This window comes from Emydura macquarii, unplaced genomic scaffold (assembly GCF_026122565.2).
Source record: "Emydura macquarii macquarii isolate MOO-44397 ecotype Brisbane River unplaced genomic scaffold, CSIRO-AGI_Emac_v2 contig_3080, whole genome shotgun sequence".
In the NCBI taxonomy this organism is placed as follows: domain Eukaryota; kingdom Metazoa; phylum Chordata; order Testudines; family Chelidae; genus Emydura; species Emydura macquarii.
Window position 1 is genome coordinate 3856186 of NW_027133217.1, and position 20230 is coordinate 3876415.

At 44.4% G+C, this 20230-nt stretch overlaps 2 protein-coding genes and 1 long non-coding RNA gene across 9 annotated transcripts in view; 1 reads left to right on the top strand and 2 right to left on the bottom strand.

The window, feature by feature from the left end:
• The window catches only part of GUK1 (guanylate kinase 1), a 42553-nt gene extending 33640 nt beyond the window's left edge, over nt 1-8913 (bottom strand). The window contains exon 1 of one of the 4 annotated variants that reach the window (XM_067530412.1): nt 8735-8913. In XM_067530412.1, coding sequence (XP_067386513.1) covers nt 8735-8771 — 37 coding nt within the window. In that variant the 5' untranslated portion in view covers nt 8772-8913. Of the gene's footprint in view, nt 1-118; nt 136-8734 lie in introns of those variants that run through there. The other 3 variants (XM_067530413.1, XM_067530414.1, XM_067530415.1) reach the window with 3 other exon arrangements.
• Nucleotides 8914-9024: 111 nt separating this feature from the next.
• Nucleotides 9025-13619, top strand: MRPL55 (mitochondrial ribosomal protein L55). 4 transcript variants are annotated; one of them, XM_067530416.1, is made up of 4 exons: nt 9025-9153; nt 11385-11590; nt 12710-12911; nt 13344-13619. In XM_067530416.1, exons 2-4 carry the CDS (start codon nt 11565-11567, stop codon nt 13488-13490), a joined length of 375 nt encoding a protein of 124 aa, XP_067386517.1. In that variant the 5' UTR covers nt 9025-9153; nt 11385-11564; the 3' UTR covers nt 13491-13619. The 4 variants fall into 4 exon arrangements, with proteins under 4 accessions (XP_067386517.1, XP_067386519.1, XP_067386520.1 ...); XM_067530418.1 differs by having other exon boundaries at nt 9031-9153; nt 11509-11590; XM_067530417.1 differs by lacking the exon at nt 9025-9153 and adding an exon at nt 11131-11196.
• A 221-nt stretch (nt 13620-13840) lies between these two features.
• Nucleotides 13841-15921, bottom strand: LOC137141523 (uncharacterized). Its single transcript, XR_010916657.1, has 2 exons — nt 15199-15921; nt 13841-15013 (listed from the first exon to the last, which is right to left on the bottom strand). It is a non-coding gene; the product is annotated as an uncharacterized lncRNA (long non-coding RNA).
• Nucleotides 15922-20230: the final 4309 nt, after the last annotated feature.

Here is a 20230-nt window from a genome sequence, read left to right on the forward strand (position 1 = left end):
TCGCTCAATTTTAGAAGCATTTTTACCAATCTATCTAGTCAGCAACCTTGTAGTTTAGCCCATATAATTACTACTTTAAAAGTATAAAGAACACATTCAAGCTAAACACTTCCATTACCTGAACTTTACTGGCTTAGGTTCTTGTTGGATGCCTGTGCACTCATTCTGCTGTTCCTCTAGAACTGTGCATTCCTCTTTTTCTTTCCCAAGCAAGTACCAAAAATGTCTATTTCTGATCTCTGCTCCAGGACCAGTATCTGCAAGTGTCTGCTGGTCCTAAAAAGATTTTGTCCGATATAGTCTCAAAAAATGGCTGTTTCTAGGCCACCCTATATGGGGAGATTATTAGACTGTAAAACCACTGATTTGATTACCTTCTTGCTTTCCACTCCACAGTCTCCCATTGCAACCATGACATGATTTTAGTGATTAGATGCTACCCAATGATCAGCTGGAGACAGAAACCACTACTTCATATCACATGAAAGTTTGAAACACCAGTTTTCAATAGATGTACAGTATTCACTGCTAGCTTTATGAGTCACAAGATAATGAACTTTCAGCCTATAACGGGTTCTCTCAGCCTGGCAGCGCTTTCTCAGACTTGTTCCAGGAGCAACTATATATAGCCAGTCCCAGCTCTTGGACGCTTGTAATTTTGAATCCTTGTCAAAAACATTTTATTTTTTCAAATAGTTAACAGGCTCAAGATCATACAATTGTTGCATGCTGTACCTTCTCCACTGTAAGAGGAACCTGTAGCATGACACACAGTGAGAAGGCTCATGTATATCCCTCTGAACAGGGCTATATACACACCAGTCCCTTACATTGTGCTCGGATAACTCTGACCATTTACATTCCTGGGTTGCTTTCTCCTGCCATCATACCCCCACCCTTCCACCCTGCTGCTCTACTCCATTGTGCTCTGTATGCCAGCAGTTAAGTGAATCTAAGATGAGATCAGGCTTTAAGCATTTGGCTCCCAGAACACTGAACAGAATGGGAGCAGAGCAGCACAGTGGGGGACAGCAACAAAAGAGAGCCCTGGAAAGGACCTTCCCAATGGGGAAGTGTTTTTTTTGTTTTTTTGTTAAAAGCACTGTCTCCCTCCATCCATCAATGCAGCTGAAAGGGGACGCGAATGTGGCAAAACTACATAGCTGCTATTTGACTGGTACTAATTTGGACGATCATGGGCTTATTCTCTCGTTCTGATAAACATAGAATAGAAAGGGCCAACCCAGCAGGCTAGTGGCGATGCAGTGCTCTGCTATTCAGGGATCAGAGTCCAGTTCCTTCATTCCCAGGTGATGCAAAAGCAGCATGCTTAATCAACCCCTTAGCAGAAAGGAATACCTTGTGTCACTCTCTACAGCTCCCAGGGGAACCAATGGGATCTGGAGGGAGAAGCACCAGAAGCACCACAAAGTGCTCTAGGACTTTTATAAAGGGTGCTCAGTGGTTCCCAACCTATTCGATAACAGGACACCCTTCCAATTTAGCAATGTGGGAAGGGCAGGCTGGTTGAGAAACCCTGCACAGTAAGCCTGGGTTTTGTTTTCAATATAAACTATTTTCCTTACCTCTCATCCAAGTGGTTTTTACATCAATAGGCCTCAGGATAGCCTGCTGGCAACAAGCTAAAAGGAAACAAAGGCTTCTGCTGTCCATCTATATGGTAATAATTTAGGAGAAAGGCTTTGAAAAGCTGAACAGAAGAAGAGGAAATTCTCTCAACCTCTACAGTCATCAGATCACAGCATAATTTTTAATTAGATCATCTCATATTTAGCCACATGAAATTATTTAAATTAGGAAATAAAAAGAGGCTATTTGCCCCATATTAACATACAGTCCAGTTCACAAAAGATACATAAACACAGTCATATGAATAGCTACAAATGAACAGTGGTATGCTTTCCTAACTGTACTCCCAGCTGGGGTCTGCAGTAATTAGATACTTTCTGCTTCAATTGTTTCTATGGTGGGCTAAATTAAATCAATAGGGAAAAAAATCCCTTCCTCTCAACTCAAAAGACAAGATAAAAGCATGATTAAATATCCAACTGCAACTTTAAAACGCCACATCAGAGTAATGTTACTTGGCATGGATATTGGACATTTCATCTTCAAAAAAGCTTAATATAAACAAATATTAATTAATCATCAGAACGCCTATGTGCAGCAGGCATTATTATTTCCCTTTCACAGATGCAGAAAGCTGTGACGAAGGTTGGCTGACTTGCCCAAGGTTACAGAGAAAATAATCTAGGAACTATAATTCCAGTTCACGTTTGCAGTCACTACATACAAAATCTGCAAGGGTTTAACTAAAATCAGTTCTGAAATCAATTTATTTCAACCAATGAAAACCACTCTGTGGACACAGTTTTATAAATTCATCGATTATAAAGCAAGAAGGGACCATTGCCTCCTGCATAATACAAGCCATAGAATTAAAGAACCACAGAAATGTAGGGTTGGGAAGGGACCTCAACTGATCACCATGTCCAACCCCTTACGCTGTGGCAGGACCAAGTAAACCTAGACTGTCCCTGACAGGTGTTTGTTCAACTTGTTTTTAAAAGCTTCCAGTGATGAGAGCTTCCAATGACAGGAAGCCACAACCTTCCTTGGAAGTCTATTCCAGAGCTTAACTACCTTTACAGTTAGAAAGTTTTTCCTAATATACAACCTAAATCTCCCTGACTCCATATTAAACCCATTATTTCTTGTCCTACCTTTAATGGACATAGAAAACAACTGATCATCTTCTTTATAACAGCCCTTACCATATCAGAAGACTTATCATGGTGCCCCCCCACTCAGTCTTCTTTTCTCAAGATTGAAAACACACAGTTTTTTTTATTCTTTCCTCATAGGTCAGACTTTCTAAACATTTTATTTTTGTTGCTCTTCTCTGGATACTCTCCAGTTTGTTCACATCTTTCCTAAATTGTGCTGCCCAGAATTGGACACGGTACTCCAGGTGGGGCCTCACCAGTGCCGGGTAGAGCAGGACAATTACCTCCTGTGTCTTACATAAAAGACGCCTGTTAATACATTCCAGAATCATATTAGCCTCTTTTGCAGCTGCACAACATTGACAACTCATACTCAGTTTGTGGTCCAGATTCTTTTCAGCAGTACTACCACTTAGACATTTAATCCTCATTTTGTAGTTGTGCATTTGATTTTTCCTTCCTAAGTGAAGTACTTTGCATTTGCCTTTATTGCATTTCATCTTGTGGATTCCAGACCAATTTTCCAAGGTCATCTTGAATTTTAAACATGTCCTCCAAAGTGCTTGCAACCCCTCCCAGTTTAGTGTCATCTGCAAATTTTATAATCATACTTTCTACTCCATTATTCAAGTCATTAATGAAAATATTGAACCAAGGACCGACCCCTGCTAGCCCCCACTAGATATGCCCTCCCAATCTGACAGCAAACCATTGATAACTGCTCTTTGAGTACAATCTTTCAACCAGCTGTGCACTCACCTTATAGTAATTTCATCTAGACAACATTTCCCTCGTTTGTTTATGAGAATGTCATGTGGGACTGTGTCAAAAGCCTCAATAGAAATCAAGATATATCACTTCTTCGGCTTACCCCCTATCCACAAGATCAGTAATCCTATCAAAAAAGGGAATTAAATTGGTTTGGCATGATGTGTTGACAAATCCATGCTGACTATTCCTTATAACCCTATTATCCTCCAAGTGCTTACAAACTGATTGTTTAATAATTTGCTCCTGTATCTTTCCAGGTATTGAAGCTAGTTTATAATTCCCCAGGTCCTCTGTTCCCCTTTTTAAAGATAGGTATTATGTTTGCCCTGATTATTTCCTGTTTGAAATAGAGCACATCTTTTAGAAAATGATGTAAATCTTGATTTAAAAAAGTTTCCAGCAATGGAGACTCCAGCACAACCATTAGTAAATTGTTCCAATGGTTAATTACCCTCACAGTCAAAAATGTGCACCTTTTTTCTAGTCTGAATTTATCTAGCTTCAACTCCCAGCCATTGGATACTGTTGTACCTTTTTCTGCTATACTGAAGATCCCTCAATCATCAAATTTGTTCCCCATGTAGGTACTTATAAACTGTGATAAGTTACCCCCTTAACCTTCTCTTTGTTAAACTAAACAGATTCCAAGGCATGTTTTTTTATACTTTATTAATTCTTGTGGTTCTTCTTTGAACGCTCTCCAATTTGTCAACATCCTTCTTGAAGTGTGGAAACCAGAACTGGACACAGTATTCCAGCAGCCGTCACCCCAGTGCCAAATACAAATATAACATAACCTCTCTATTCCTACTGGATACTTCTCTATTTATGCATCCAAGGCTCGCATTGGCCCTGTTGGCCACAGCATTGCACTAAGAGCTCATGTTCGGCCAATTATCCAGCATAGACTCATAGAACCATAGGATTAGAAGAGACCAGAAGGGCCATCTAGTCTAACCCTCCCACAAAGATGCAGGGTTGGTTGGGTCTAAACCATCCAAGACAGATGGCTATCCAGCCTCCTTTTGAAAATCTCCAGTGAAGGAGCTTCCACAACCTCCCTAGGTGGTCTGTTCCATTAGTAAAACCTCCAAGTTCTTTTCAAAGTCACTGCTTCACAGGATAGAGTCCCCCATCCTGTAAGCATGGCCTACATTCTTTGTTCCTAGATGCATATGTTTACATTTAGCCATTTTAGAATGCATACTGTTTGCTTGCACCCACTTTAGAAAGTGATCCAGATTGTCCTGTATTGACCTGTCCTCTTCATTGTTTACCAAGCCCCCCGATTTGTATATCATCTACAAACTTCCTCCATAATGATTGTGTTTTCTTCCAGTTCATTGACAAAAATGGTAAATAGCATAAGGCCAATAACTGATCCCCACCAGTTGAAACAAACCTGGTTAATGATGATTCCCCAATTACAATTACACTTTGAGACCTATCAGTCAGCCAGTTTTTAATCTGTTTAAAGCATACCAAGTTTATTTTGTATTCTTCTAATTTCTTAATTAAAATGTAGCATTACCAAATCAAATGTCTTACAGAAGGCAAAGTATATGACATAAACACTACTACCTTTATCAACCAAATTTGTTAGCTCATAAAAAAAGATATCACATTAATTTGACAGGATCTATTTTCCATAAACCCATGATGATTGGCAGTAATTATATTACTCTCCTTTAATTCTTTATTAATGGAGTCCTGTATCAGCTATTCCACTATCTTGCCCACCATTGATGTCAGGCTGATAGGTCTATAATTACCTTGGTCATCCAGTTTACTTTTTAAAGATTGACACGTTCATTTCTTCTAGTGCTCTGGAATTTACCCAGTGTTCCAAGACTTATTGAAAATCAACATTAACAGTCTAGAGAGCTCTTTGGCCAGTTCTTTTACAACTCCTGGATGCAAGTTACCTGAATCTGATGATTTAAAAAAGTCTAGTTCAGTAGCTGCTATTCAACTTCCTCCTTAGTTACTTTAACAGATAAGTCAGTTGTAAACCAGTTTCTTAGGCTGTGTCTACACTGACGACAGCAAATTCACTGCCGTCAGATCGACTTCTCTGGATCGACAGAGGTCAGTGAAGACCCGCTCAGTCGATCCAGAAATCAACGTATTAAGACCACCTTCTCAAGTGGCGTAGCACTGTGTCGATTGGAAGGTGGTTCCCATCGGTGCAGTGCAGTGAAGACGGCGCGCAGAACAGAAGCAGAAAAGTCAACGAGAGTTATGCAAGCTACGCAAAAAACTTGCGTAACTCCGGTCGACTGCTGCTGAATCTCAGAGGTAAGTGTAGACAAGCCCTTACTGAATTAAGATAAATCACTTTATAAACCAATATAAACCAATTTAAGCGCTATGAAACACTCTTTCATAAGGGCACTCTTCTAAGTTTTGTCATTTCAAGGGAGAAGGAGATGGGAAATCATCTAAACTGACAGGAGTGAAATGGGTTTATGGAATACATTACTGGGAAAGGCATCCGAAGCAAAGAGCACTAAGAAGCCCAAGAGACACCTGCATTGGTTTTTGAGGACTAATGAGAAGAGGGAAAGAAAGACTACGATGGGTAGGTTGAGAAATCAAAAAGGCACAGGACTATTTTCTTGACGAGCCTTTTATAACTAAGGCCTGGTCTATGCTAGAAAATTAGGTCAGGCTACGTCACCCAAGGAGTGAAAAATCCACACCCCAAGTGACGCAGTTAAACCAACCGAACCCTCAGCACAGACAGCACTCAATCAATGGGAGAATACTCCTGTTGACCTTGCTGCCACCAGTTAGAGAGGTGGAGTACGTATGCCAATGGGAGAATCCCTCCCATCATAGTAGGTAGTGTCTTCAGCTGCAATATTTTAAGTGTAGACAAGCCCAGAGTTAAGTAATGGCAGAGTGAGAGAGAAACAAAGAGGTACAGACAGGGAAAAAAGGCCAGTCTTCAACAGAGTGTTGAGAAAAGATGGAAAGATACTAGAAACCTGTTAGAGGCATCCATAAAGTGACTACACAAGAGCCTCAAGTGGCAGAAGAGCTGGAGCAGCTAGGCACAGAGAGTATGTCTACACTGCAATAAGACACCCGCAGCTGGCCCATGTCAGCTGACTCAGGGCTCGGGGCTATAACACTGCAGTGTAGACATGTGGGCTCCAGTCACAGCCCGAACATCTACTCTGAAATGTTATTGCCCAGCAGCCCAAATCAGAGTCAAGGACACAGGTCAGCCTTTTACTGCAGTGTAGACATACCCTGAAGGACCTTATGAGCAAGTTGCCATGGCAACAATGTAACAGAATACACTGCTCCTCCCTCCCACCCTCCCCCAGCAAAAAGGAGTGACAACCCAGATAATTCCAACACATTGGTGTTATTGGGGTCTCCCCCTTCACAGGATTCAATGTTTAACATACCCTCTACCATCCCATCACTATACCAATCAATCCTGCACACACAAAAAAGTCATCTTCCCATGCAATAATTAAAAATCTCTTCGAAGTTAGATTACGTACTCTCCAGACCTCCTGTCAATGAGGCCAGCTCCAAAATGGGGCAAAACCAAGGGATGAGCTCTAAAAACCCCTCAATATAAGCAGCCTCCTTTAGCCAATAAAAATCTATTGGAAAAATGTTACCCATTCCCAGTCCCGCAACAATATAATCTTCCTCCTCTCCTTTGCCTTAATGTCACTAACAAGCTTTCCATCCTCAATGGACCAATACCTAGAAACTATCATGATTGGCAATTAGCAATAGAGCAAAATTTTCAGTTGCTGCCTCCCCCACCCCGCATTAAACAAAAAGTGGTAGGGAGAGGCCGAAGTGCTGGTATGTGTTCCCTCTTACTGGACCCTCCACCAACACAGCTGGTGATGTTGCCAGAGGGACTGAGCCACAATAATGAGGGAAGGAAGCCTCTTCAAAGGACTCATAGTAATGGCATTACTGGAGGGAAAAGGGCTGCAATGAAAAAGTGGCTCTACCCAGCAAGAGTAAAGCTACAGAGGGAAGACACAGTTACGGCATCTTTTTGCAATTTATTCAAATAGAGAAACACATGAAGAATTTAACATGACACAATGATTAATATTTGCTGCAACTGGATAAAAGGTTTGCAACCCCACTAGGAAATACACTGGTTTCCTCCAAAGCACAGGTCTGTACAAGGGACACATCTTTAAAACATGTGTTGTCTGCAGATACATTAAAATATTTTACCTGGTAAATCATTACGCAGGAAGAAAAGTTTCTTTAGTGGCCCAATATGTTTAAGTGGTTTCATTTTTATTCTGAATGTGAATAGAACAAAAGGACCATACGCTGGTACAAACCCTGTAAAGAGGAATTCTAACTCACAGGGGACGTAGAGCTTGCTGGAGCAGGGATTTGAGCTTCTTAAACTGCAACCAACAACCCTGCTAACGTATGGGGCTCAACACACAGAATTCTGTCCTTTTCAGATGAGAAGCAAATGACTCCTGGAGTCATTAAAAGAAGCCATGGCATTTTTTGTGAGTGCAAGATGTAATCCCACCATCATGACAGCAAACGGGCATTTCCATTTTGCCTCTCCCTACAGCTTCCATTAGACACGCTGCTTCTGCTGATTCACTGCTGGATGATTTTCCTGTGCACAGCTAAACAGAGACCATATTTCCCTCCCAGGAGAGGCTGCACTCTGGGGGTTGGAGCTAGTGAGCAGGTGCCAAGGGGGCGCATTCAGGACGGCCTGAAATTACCATGCCAAGCAGCAGGCTGCAGTGACTACCACCTACCACCCTGAGTTTGGCATCACACACGCCCAGCCTGCCAAGTGCGCTGGGGCAGAAGCTGCCACGGACATTTAAAATGCCAGTAGCCTGTAATGATCACTCCGGGGGGCGGTGGTTCTGCCTGGGCCATCTGTTACTCCTCCCTGCAGCCAGAGGAGAGGATGGAAGAGGAGAGGAGGGGGGGGGGGGAGGCTGTGGAGAAGGGTATGTTGGTTTGGGAGGGGGCTGAGGAGAGACCCGAGAGAGTGTGTGGGGGGAGAGAGGGAGGAGTATTAGGGCTGGGGCTGTATTGGGGGAGGGGAAGCATGGAGGGAACAGCGGGGGGGGGGGGAAGAGGTCCGGGGGGCTGGAAACAGCGACGCATTAGGGTTGGGGAGGTACGGGGGGGGGGGGGCTCTGGGAGGAGGCTGTATTGGGGGAGGGGATCCCCTCACTCACCTGCCACTGCCGCGCTACACAGGCGCCGCCAACTCATGGGAGAAGCCGGGACCCTCCCAGGGAGCCCCGCACCCCGGGCCGGGCCGGTCCGGGCCGGAGAAAACCCTCCTCCGCCTGCAGGGGAGGGAACTCCCCGCGCGAGCTCGCCTCTGACGGGGTGGGGTGGTCTCACACCGCCCCCCACCCGACACGCCCACCCACGCGGGGCCGGCGGCGCGCTCTGGGCACGGCACGGCAGGGCAGGGCACGCAGCGTTGCTTAGCGGCGCGGCGCCGCCTGATGACGTAGAAGGGGAGGCTGCGGCTGAACCGTTGGGCCGGCTGGGGTCCGGGCGCGAGGGATTAACGGACGGCGCGTGGCGGCGGCTGCGGGGAGAATCCTGAGAGAGACTCCGCCCGCCTGAGCCGCGGCTTAGTCACGTGAGTGGGAACGAGCTGCCCGAAGGGCGAAACTGTTGTGTGTGTGTGTGTGTGTGTGTGTGTCCGGGCGGGAGCGTCCCACCCCCCCCCCCCCCCGCGCCAGCTACCTCAGCCCCTCCCCCCAGCCCCATGGCCTGTCCCCCTCCCGCCCCTTGCACCCGGCTACCTCAGCCCCTCTGTGCCCCGTGCCCCCTCCCCCCATCATCCCAGGGCCCTGCCCCTGGTACCTCAGCCCCTCTGTGCCCCATGGCTTTGCACTCTGCAACCTCTGCCTTCGCGCTCTCTGTGCCCCCCCCCTCCCCCGCCCCAGTCCTGCTACCTCCACGACTCTGGCCCTACTGCCCCCATGTTCCCAGAGTGACCCGCCATCTACGGGTGCCCTCTCTGGCCAGGCCCCCCTTTTCATGCTCCCTGGGGCATCTCTTCTCCTGCTCCTGTCACCCTGCCCCTGCTGCCCTTATCGCTGCCCATCACCCTGCTCCTGCTGACACGTCTCACCCTGCTCCTGCTGCCCCTATAACAGCCCAGCACCCTGCCCTCTTGCTGCCCCTGCCCAGCACCCTGCCCTTGTCAATGCCTGTTGCCCTGCCACCCCACTGGTGCCCAACACCCCGCCCATCACCCTGCCCCTGCTTGTCCCTATTTTTTCCCTCAGCCCTTGTAGGTTTTACTTTCCTGGTCCCTTGCTGTTGGGACGCTTTAGGATCCTAGGAGTTCTAGGTAGAACGCCTTAATCAATTAACGTGTCCCTTCAAGTGCAAGATAGGCGCTCCCAGCACAGGATGTATCAGATCTTAATCTGAGAGGTGTTTGTCCAGCACCCTATTGCAATGGGGCCTTAATCCTGTTAGAAACTGTCAGGCACTGCTGTGACACCAATAACCGATAGTAATGGTGCTTGTGCTTAGCATGTGTGTGCCACGTGCAGAACGGAGTCAGGGGAGGTGGGGCAGACTATAACTCCGTCACATGGGAGCATTAGGGAGCTTTTAGAGTCAAACGAGTGAAAAGCTCCTGCAGTCTTAAATCATTGTGTCCGAGCTTAGCCATGACCCCACTAACAGACTGGCCATGGAAGGTTATAGGAAGGATGCTTGAGATAGCACAGAATGGTTAAAGGATTTTATATGTAGAAAACACTGGCCAAATTCATTCCTGGTGTTGCCCCATTTAAAAAGTTCAACCAGGGATGAATTTGGACCACTGTGGTAAGGAGGGGAAAAACCCTCCTCATGTATGAGGGTAGATATCAATGTATGAGGTGTTCGGGCCACACTGCAACCTACCCTCTGTATTCAGGGGTGTAGCTAGCTGTCTGAAATGTATGCTGGTTCCACTGCCCCCATTCTCTCCTTTGATTATACTTGTAATCCCACGACAGACCTGATGTTGTACAACAGGATCATCACTAATCCTGCAGGTGCAGTTAGACTGCAATATGGAATAGATTGTTAACCCCTGGGATACTGAGGAGAAGAGTACATGTTTTGGGTACTTCTCTTTTTCCCTCACCAGGATCGTGATCCCACCCTGCCAGAAAAATTTCCTCCTGCCATTCATTCTCCTCTCAGCTGCCAGTATCGCCTTGCCATATGCAGCTCTGAGCTCTGTACTGGTCCCTGGTGTATGAGAGGAGTTGGAAACCACCACCAGCAGAGAAGAGAGAGGTCTTTGGGAGCAGAGAGGTAGAGCCAGATGGGTTTGACCCCTTGCAGAGTCCCAGTGTGAAGAAAACAACTGTTTTTCTTTGGCACAGCAGCCCCAGTGGCCCCTAGAAATTAGCCAGTTTCCAGATGACATGTTTGGGAATTAGCTTATTTTCCTAAGGTTTAATAACGAAACCTGATAAAGTGAACTTGCTAGTTGCTATGAGAAATGATGCTGCAGTAAATTAAATGTCATACATTGTGATATCTGCCTATTCTGTTTTGTTTCTGCTTTAATGCAAGTTGCACCATTGTTAGCTGGAAAGAGCAAAGAACACAGAGCACAGATTGGCCTGATCTGAGGAGCCCATGTGCTATAATTTTGCAGAGAAAGAAGGTGAAACCATCAGTTCTCAGAATTCTCTCTTACACTAACTTTTCATCTTAAAGCGCTTTCCAAAATGTTAGACAATTAGCCACCTCAGGATTGCAAATTTTCTTTTTAAAAATAGGCAGTTTCAGAAGAGATTTGCCTAAAGTAGCAAAGAAAAGCTGCTTTGCTTGATCCATCTCCTTTTGGTCCAGTTGATCATTAGGTTACCTACAAAGAGAAGAAGGTGTATGGTGCAGAGCTGCGGTTTGGCGATCTGATCACTTGCCTTGAACTTTATGGAGTAGTTTCATGCAGCAATTAAATGCAATATTTCAGGCACAGCCTTCATTGGATTGGTTCCCTTGACTTCTGTGGTTGTACCTAAGAGTGGAATGGCAGCAGTAAGCAGGACTCTGGGGTAAGCTTCACATTAAAATACTGTGACTTGGCTACAGGACTGGCTGACATTTGTTTTGTTAATTTCGATGAAATAAATGGGCCATCTGCAGTGAGTGTTGAGAGCACTTGCAGTAGGTACTCAGGTACCTCAAAATATCAGGCCCTTTATGATCAAGAATAACGTTTGTAGCTATTCTCGTTAAGACAGGATCTAATCCACAGCCCCCACTGAAGTCAGTAGCATTGTTCACTTGAGTTAAGAGTTCCGGGATTAGGCCCAGTGAAACCACATCTCATGTGCCTCTATCATGTCCCCTCATGCTCGTCTTCTCTCTAAACTAAAAAGTCCTGATCTTTACACTTCCTCTTCATCAGGAAGATTTTCAGTGGCTCTAACCATTTTCCTTAAGTGTCTCTACTCTCCTGTTTCTGCTGTTAACACTATTTCCACTACTGTCTTTGCTTTCTGGCAAAGATTTGTGATCCAAGGCCCTGTGAACTCCAGTCACATAATATACATTAGCCCAGTGCAATCTGTCATCAGCAAATGACTTACCTGAAGGGAAAATAAACCTGATCATTAAAATGTCAGGCCGGACTATAGGACCAATGGTTTGCAGATGAGACCTGTCAGATTGTGGGATATAAAAGAGGGGTTTGGACTCAGGGTTTGCACAGGAACTCCTGAGTTCTAATCCTGGCTTTGATACTGTCTCCCAAGTCACTTAAATTCTATGTGGTTAAATGTCCTTGATTGTTTAATGGGGAAAATAACACTTGCCTTCCTTTGAAAAGTGCCTTAGATCCTCTGTAAAAATATATAAGCAAAAAGTATCATTATTGTTAATATAATTACTTAATATTTGTAAAACATTTGAAGGTAAATGTTATGTAAATGTTTATCATAATCTTTAGTAATATTACCAGGATTGTGGTGAAAGCTTCTTTGTTTGGGACATTTAAAAGTAGTTTGGATGGAGGACTATAAATCTCTTCCCTCTCTAGTCCATGATTCTGTGATATGGTGCCATGTTGAATCATGTATGTTAGTCTACTGAACTCAACCACGTTTTTCTCTATCTCCCCATGGACTGGAGGGGAATAATAACTAACCCTGCCCTGTTTGAATTCCTCTTAGTTTGTTGCGGCAGGATGCCATGCACAGGTTACTCCCCATTGCTTGCCATCTGCATACATCTCCCAGCCAACATAACTCCAACAGGACGTCCATCGCCCGCATTCAGAGGCAGACGTATGGCAGGACCTACCCAGTGCTCTTGATCAAGCCTGATGGATCTGCCATTCGCATCAGCTATAAGGAGCCAAGGCGGATTCTTACTGTAAGGAATTGAGCAAAAGCTATTTTTTAAATAAAATTACTGGTATGGAGGTTTTATTGAGTATTGCATAAATAGGTGCATAATGCGGGGGCTGGGGTTACAACTTCCCGTGAAACATTTTGTATCGACCACTGATGGGCACATAGGATCTGCCATGTTGAATCAGACCATTGGTGGTCAAGATGGACCAACTGGATGTTGTAGAGAAAGGTGAAAGACCTCCAAATTCACTCAGCCTTTTGTCAAGGGGGCAGAGTTCTCTCCATGTCCTGAAACACGAGGTTCAGTTAACTTCCTCCAAGGAGACAGAGCCACCAGTATTTTTAATGGTCATCTGTTCAACAGGATATCAGGTTAGGTGGATCATTAGACACTCTTGGGGTGACTGTTCCTATGTGCTTTTGACTGATTAACTTTTATTCCCCTCCGCAGATGCCTGTAGACTTAAGCACTCTTTCCGAGGCTGAAAGAAGAGAGAGGTTACGGAAACGCGAATCCAGAAAGGTTAAGACCAGTCAGGAGAAAGTGTTTGATGATGAGTTTAATTTGGACGAATATAGAAAATTTTGGAAGAAATGAATTTTTTCTGACAATCTGCAGAAGTGTAAAGGGAAGATCTGGCAACCTGGGCTTGCAGAGAAGGAGACTGTAACATACTGTTATAAGGAGGGAAAGTTTGTAGTTGAGTAAAGATTCTTTACCTTGCAATCTTCTGTGCACCCGTTTCATTTTGTCTATGTGTGTTATTTAGTGTTGGTGAAAGGCACTGGACTGACAGTCCTGGAGACTGAAATCTCTGTTTATCCACTAATCAGATACAGTGTGGGCACTGGCAGATTCTCCAGTGCAACTCACCAAAATACCTCAACCCTGATCATCTCTAGGAGGAAGAGGAAAGTTCATTCTCATTATACGAGGTCTATACCTAAAACTTAAGTTGACCTAGCTACATCATTTAGGGCTGTGAAAAACTTAGCTCACCACATTGCACAGGGTGCAAACTCCTGTGTGTAGGTGCAGCTACAGCTTCTTGGGGAGGTGGATTACCTACAGTGATGGAAAAAACCACTTCCTATTGATGTAGGGTGTCTCTACACTTCAGCAGCCTTGCTGTAGCATAGACATACCCTAAGGTACTTATGTGGCACCCCTTACTATAGTATCTGAGCATTGCTCACTCTTTTGTGTCTTTATCCCCACAACACCCTTGAGGTGATATCATCCCCATTTTACAGAATGGGAACTGAGGCACAGAGAGGCTAAGTGACTTGCCTAAGTCTGTAGCAGAGCAGGGACTTGAACCCAAGTCTCCCGAGTCCTTCCTCTTACTCCTTGCCCTGTTTCCTGAGATTACCGAAAAAGGGGCCCAACTGGTGTCTCTGTGCTGGTGGGGTTTTGTGACAAGGAATCAGTCCCCTGGGAGATGGATTGAGTCTCCCATCCCCTTTCACACACTGAACAGCTATCAAACAGTAAAAGCTTTTGCACACTGCCAATGTGCCTTTCACCTCAATTTTAAAGACTTTATAAATTGACTGTAAATGATTCACTGCAGGACTAAAGTTAACATGAATGGGAAATTAATAAGGTGAAACCTCTCTTAGCGAACACAAAGGGCTAGCAACAGCAGAGTTGTTTTTAACTGAAGTTTGAACAAAGTTGTACTGGAGGCTGTTCTGGTGCTTTGAAATGACAGCCTAAAATGTGGGTTGTCCGTGTGAGATGGGGTGTAGCCCAGGCCAGATTTTGCTGTAATAGTCTTACATTTATATAAAGTCTTTCATCCTAGAAAATCCCAAAGCACATGATAGGAATCACTTGATCCACCACTAAATGTAGCCACCTCGGGAGAATGTGTCAGCTGTTTCCCAGGTTACAGCAACACAAGGCACCAGGAAGTGAAGACCAACATCCTAATCATCCTAATCAGTGGAAAGTCTGTGGCAGCTTCCCCAGAGTACTTCACAGGCTGGGCATGTATGATGCCAAATTCAGGGTGGTAATCACTGCAGCCCGCTGCTTGGCATGGTAATTTCAGGCCGTGCTGAATGCATCCCCTTGGCACCTGATCACTAGCACCAACCAACAGAATGCAGCCTCTCCTGGAAGGGAAATATGGTGTCTGTTTAGCTGTGCACAGGAAAATCATCCAACAGTGAATCAGCATGTCTAATTGAAGCAGAAAGCAGAAGAAGAAAGCAGAAAGAGGCTAGACAAGCAGAATAACTTCAGGTGTTGAAATCTGAGCAGGCGAGTGCAGTGAACAATTCATTCTTGCTAAACTTACCAGGGATCCTTCTTTGATGACTAAGGGCTTTCCATCTCAATTGAGCACATTCATTGTTTAAGCAAACTTGAAGAAAATAACATTGGCTGAGTGTGAGAAATAATGATCTTGAGAGGTGAGAAGGACCCACAATTTCCATTGACTTCAACGGCAGCTAAGAAAACACAGCATTTCACAGAATCCAAGCCTACAGGACTTTTGGTATACCAAGGCTGGACAATGGTAACTTTTGCCAGAAGCACAAATGGGACAACATAGTAAAGATCAAATACTGAGAATATGTGGGCAGGGAGCGGTAGGATTCGTAGCTGGAAAATGGAACTTCCTAATAGTTTTGATTTAAATCATAGTAGGGGGAAAAGAGCTTACTACGCACTTTGAGGATACTACTCTGATACTGTGGTGATGAGCACCAGTATAACATAGGCACTTCTGAAAAATAATAACTTTAAAGAGCTGGGACTTGAAGCCAGGTCTCCCAAACCAGTGCTTAGAGAGAAGACCTCTCCTCCTATCCATCACACACACACAAAAATACAGCAATTGTAAACTGTTCAGCTGATAAGTAGCAAAACTAAAATTGAAATGGAGGCTGCTATGCTACATCTACAAGCAATCTTGCGATCTTCACGCTGTAGTCCTTGCTCAGCCTCCTTCCCTTAGTCAGTTGCTACTCCTGGTGTGCTGGCTAAATGGAGGTGCTGATTCAGCAAAAGCTTACGCACATGTGTAACTAATCACGGTAGTAGTCTCATTGATTTCAATGGGGCTGAGTAAAGTGAAAGGTGTGTGTTTGCAGGACCAGGGGGTTAGACTGTAAAATCCCTGGGGCAAGGTTTGAGCTTTTTTATCTGTAAAGAGTCTGGTGCTGAATCAAGGATAAATAAGATATGATGTACAAAGTGTGGGTCCATGTGGATCATCACTGCACAATGGTGAGGCTCTAGATCTAATTATCTCTGACAAGAAACAGACCTTGCCTTCCTTCTGGATGGCATTTAATGAAAATGGGTTTTAAACTGTGAGATTAATGGGCTATTTTAAGATCAGCTCAGACACAAGAGCTTGGTAGTTTGCCATTTAACCCTTGGGCTTCCTCATAACTTTCATGACTGCTTTTTAAATGTGTGGGAGGGGCACCTCTCTGTGTTTTTCCTCCCCTTTAACTTCTCTCCTGTCCCACCACTTTCAGACACTGAACATGCGGCTGAGCAATGCTGGATGAAGTTCCTTCTACACCTAATCAACATCACCTGTCACAGGGTCCACTCACTGTAGGCGGCGCCTCCTCCTGGGCATCCTGGGGATTAGTTCCAGCCAGGCGTACTTTCCCCGGAAGTGTCTCTCCCATTGTCCTCTCACCCCGCAGACCCCTCTTGCTCTAGGAACTGCAGCCTCTCGGACCACCATGGAGGTTCTGAGACACGATATGTGTTCCCTCCCTCCTAGGGTATGAAAATCCCTTCATACAAAATGGCAGTCTTCCCTTTACTGCTCCAATGGTGCCACATCCCCCGTGACTGGTGGGGGAACCAGGCCTGCCCTCTACTCCAAATTTCAACTCAGTGATCCTCCGATCAGCAGCCAAAGTGTGCACTCCTATGCCTAGGTCTATCAATGGCTATTAGCCAAGATAGTCAGGGATGCAACCCCATGCTCTGGGTGTCCCTAAACCTCCAACTGCCAGAATCTGGGACTGGATGACAAGGGATGGATCACTTGAAATTGCCCTGTTCTGCTTCTTCTCTCTGAAGCATCTGCCAGTGGCTACTGTCAGAGACAGGATACGGGGCTACATGGACCATTGGTCTGACCCAGTATAGCCATTTTTATGAAAATACCTGATCAAAGGACATAAATCCAGATCTTTAAAGGTATTTAGGCATCTTGCTCCCCTTGATTAAATGGGAGTTAGATGCCTTAATACCTTTAAGGATCTGGGCCGTATTACCTACTGGAGGTACATATTTAAGAAACAAATCTAGGAATTCAAGGGCATAGATTAGCATATCTTTTTAGGTTGGACAGCCCTTATTCAAAGGCAACCATTTTTACTCCTGGGAAAATTCTGCACCCAAAAAAAAAAAAAAAAAAAATCTATGCCAAAAAATTAAAAATTCTATGCACAATATTTTCAAATTCTGCAAAATGCTGCATATTTTGTCAAAATAACACAATATCATCATGCCATGTTCAATTATTTTGCTAATTTATTTAAAAAACCTGTCAGCAAGTATGTCTGTAACAAGACAGACAACGAATGATTCAGGAAATGTTTTTTGACAAATAGATTCCTTACGAGGCACATTGATATAGAACTTTGAGCAATAATTCATTTAAAGTACAATACAAAAACATATTTCCTGCACCCATCAGAAGAAGTGCAAAGGCTTGGGGGAGCTGAGTAACGGAGGAGGAGCTGAAGGAGAGAGAAGTGATTGCTGGGAAGGAGCTTGGGCGTGAACGTGGAGGGTTATTGGGTGTGGGTGGATGAAAGATGGAACTCGTTTTTGGAGGGAGGAGGGATTGTTAGGGAGTTGGGGAGCCTCGCCCATGCAGACCCTGGCTGGCCCTTAGCCTCTCCCATTCAGTCAGGCACATCTGCCCCTCTCCACATGTGTCCCTGCACCCACTTTCCCCTTTCCCCTTGTCTCTCTGCATCTCCACTCAGCCACTCCTCCTCCCCCTGTCCCCATGTGTCCCTGCTCCCCATCACCCATCCACATGTGTCCCCATTCAGCCCCTACCCCAGTCTTTCCCCATCCTCACTAGCCCTTTTGAACCTCAGTCTATGTGGCCCTCCAGCAGCTCCGTGTGCCCCACTCTGTCTGTCGTTCCCCCATATCCCCTGCCTCCTCACCTCCTCCCTATCGGCTGCTGGCTGCTATAGCTGGCTGAGCTGCCTGCCCTCTGTTCTGGCACCATGGCAACCCCTTGTGGATGAAAGGCGTAAATGCAGCGCCTCTCCAGCAGAATGTATTTTCTTCAGAGGAAAAAAAATCCACAGGAGACATGAATTCTGCATGTGCACAGTGGGGCAGAATTCCCCCAGGAGTAAATTTCCACAACCTTTTTACCATTACTGTAAAATTAAGTGGTTTTTTTAAAAAAAAGAATCAATGATAGCAATGCTGAATTGATTTGCATTTGTGTTTTGAAAGGCTGACAGAGAATATTTGACTTTTAAGGGTAAGGGTGTGTGGGGAGTGGAGGAACAAGATTTTCTTTGTTTTAGATTATAATAAATTTGTCAGTGCCTTGTAACCGCTGTATTACTTTGTTTGACCCTTCTGGGGGTCGTGACCCCTCTGTTGAGAAATACTGGCAGTGGTCAAACCCAAGACTTCATTGCACATGCAGGGAGAAATTACTTTTAGATTGACACATGGGAGGATCTTCAACTCCTCAAGGTCCATGGGGAGTGGCAGTTTTATCCATTCAGATTATTAGATGGTCCCAATATATTAGATAATTATCAGTAACGGACAGAAACTTGAAGCAATGGCTTTTGTTTGCATGGTAGAATAAAGGTTCTCGAGCCTGATCCAACTCACACAGAAGCCAGTAAGAGTCTTTCTGCTGATTTGATCAGGGAGCCACATCAGACTCCTGGGGATGAGGATGAGAAGTGTGGAATTAGATGGTCCAACAAGCATTCAGTAATGCGCTTTCACAGCCCAAAAGTTGTAGGGTGGCAGGGTGGCCTAATGGATAATGCACTCACTGGAAGCCTTGGTTCTAGTCCCAGGTCTGCCCTTTGCCTGCTGGATGACCTTGGACCAGTCATTTCACCTCTTGGTGCCTCAGTTTCCCACTCAGTAAAATGGGAATCATGATACTGATCTTTGTAAAGTGCTTTGAGATCTATGGATGACAAGTGCTCTATAACAGTATTTTTATTATTAGCAACCAATAATAAGTATATCTATAGCTCTTCAGAGGAGCTCAAAATGTTTTACAAACACTAAGGAATGAAGTCTTATAACCTTCTCCTCCTTCCCCCCATATTATTTTCCCTATTTTAACTGTTAGGAAAAGTGAGGCATGGGGTGTTTAAGGCTGCAACTCAGTAGGAATTAAGCATGATGCAGGTTTTCACTCCCCGGTCTTATAGAAACAAGTCATCTCAAAGTGCGCTTGAGAAGGACTGGTTAGTTCAAACCAGTTACATGTCTCTATATTGGGAAAGGCCTTTTGATCAACCCAAAGTTTCAGGGCTGCTACTCACTTTGTCAATATAAGGTCAATTATTTTGACTGGATTGGCCTTTTGGGGATTTAGTAGAACAGGTGAGGGGTTCTCCCACTTTTGGAAACACAGAGTTGTTCTCGTCATACTCTGGCACATTTTGTAAAAAAACAACTCTTAAAAAAATCCTAAATCTAAAAGTTTCAGAACTGAACTTTCATATGCATCTGATTTATTTTATAGGATCTCATATATTATATATTTTATAGGGCCATTTATATGCATCTGATTTATTTATTAGGGTCTCATATATATTTCATAGGACCATTCATATGCATCTGGTTTGTTTTATAGGGTCTTATACATTCATATATTATATAGTTCATAGTCCCTTTCTGGTTTATGTCTCTGGTTTATTTTATAAGGTCTTATATATTAATATATATTTCATAGGGCCTTTTATATGCCTCTGGCTTATTGTTATATGAACTTATCTATTCATATTTTATAGGGCCTTTCATATTAATCTGGTTTATTTTTATAGGGTCTTCTGCAATAAATCAATTAATACGCTGTGTTTTGCACTTTCTAAGTGCTTTACAAACGTCAGTTAATCCTCCCCACAGCCCAGCGAAGGAGATTAGAAATTATACTGATTTAAGAGGTGAGACAGAGGAGACCTAGCTGTTACTGCTCTGAGTCAAAAGGTTGCACATGCAGGGGTTAAAACTCCCCTGGGGGTGTTAATTTAGAGACTCAGAGCCTTACCCACGTGGGCACCTTTGCTCAGGTGGGAGGCGAGCAGCCCCCTTCCAGGTCCCCATCCTCCCTGCCTGCTGTGACC

Coding starts and splice junctions, on each gene's coding strand:
- MRPL55 (XM_067530416.1), top strand. CDS start 11,565: ATGGCAGCAGTAAGCAGGACTCTGGG. Junction 11,591..12,709: donor GCAGTAAGCAGGACTCTGGG/GTAAGCTTCACA, acceptor AATTCCTCTTAG/TTTGTTGCGGCAGGATGCCA. Junction 12,912..13,343: donor AGCCAAGGCGGATTCTTACT/GTAAGGAATTGA, acceptor TCCCCTCCGCAG/ATGCCTGTAGACTTAAGCAC.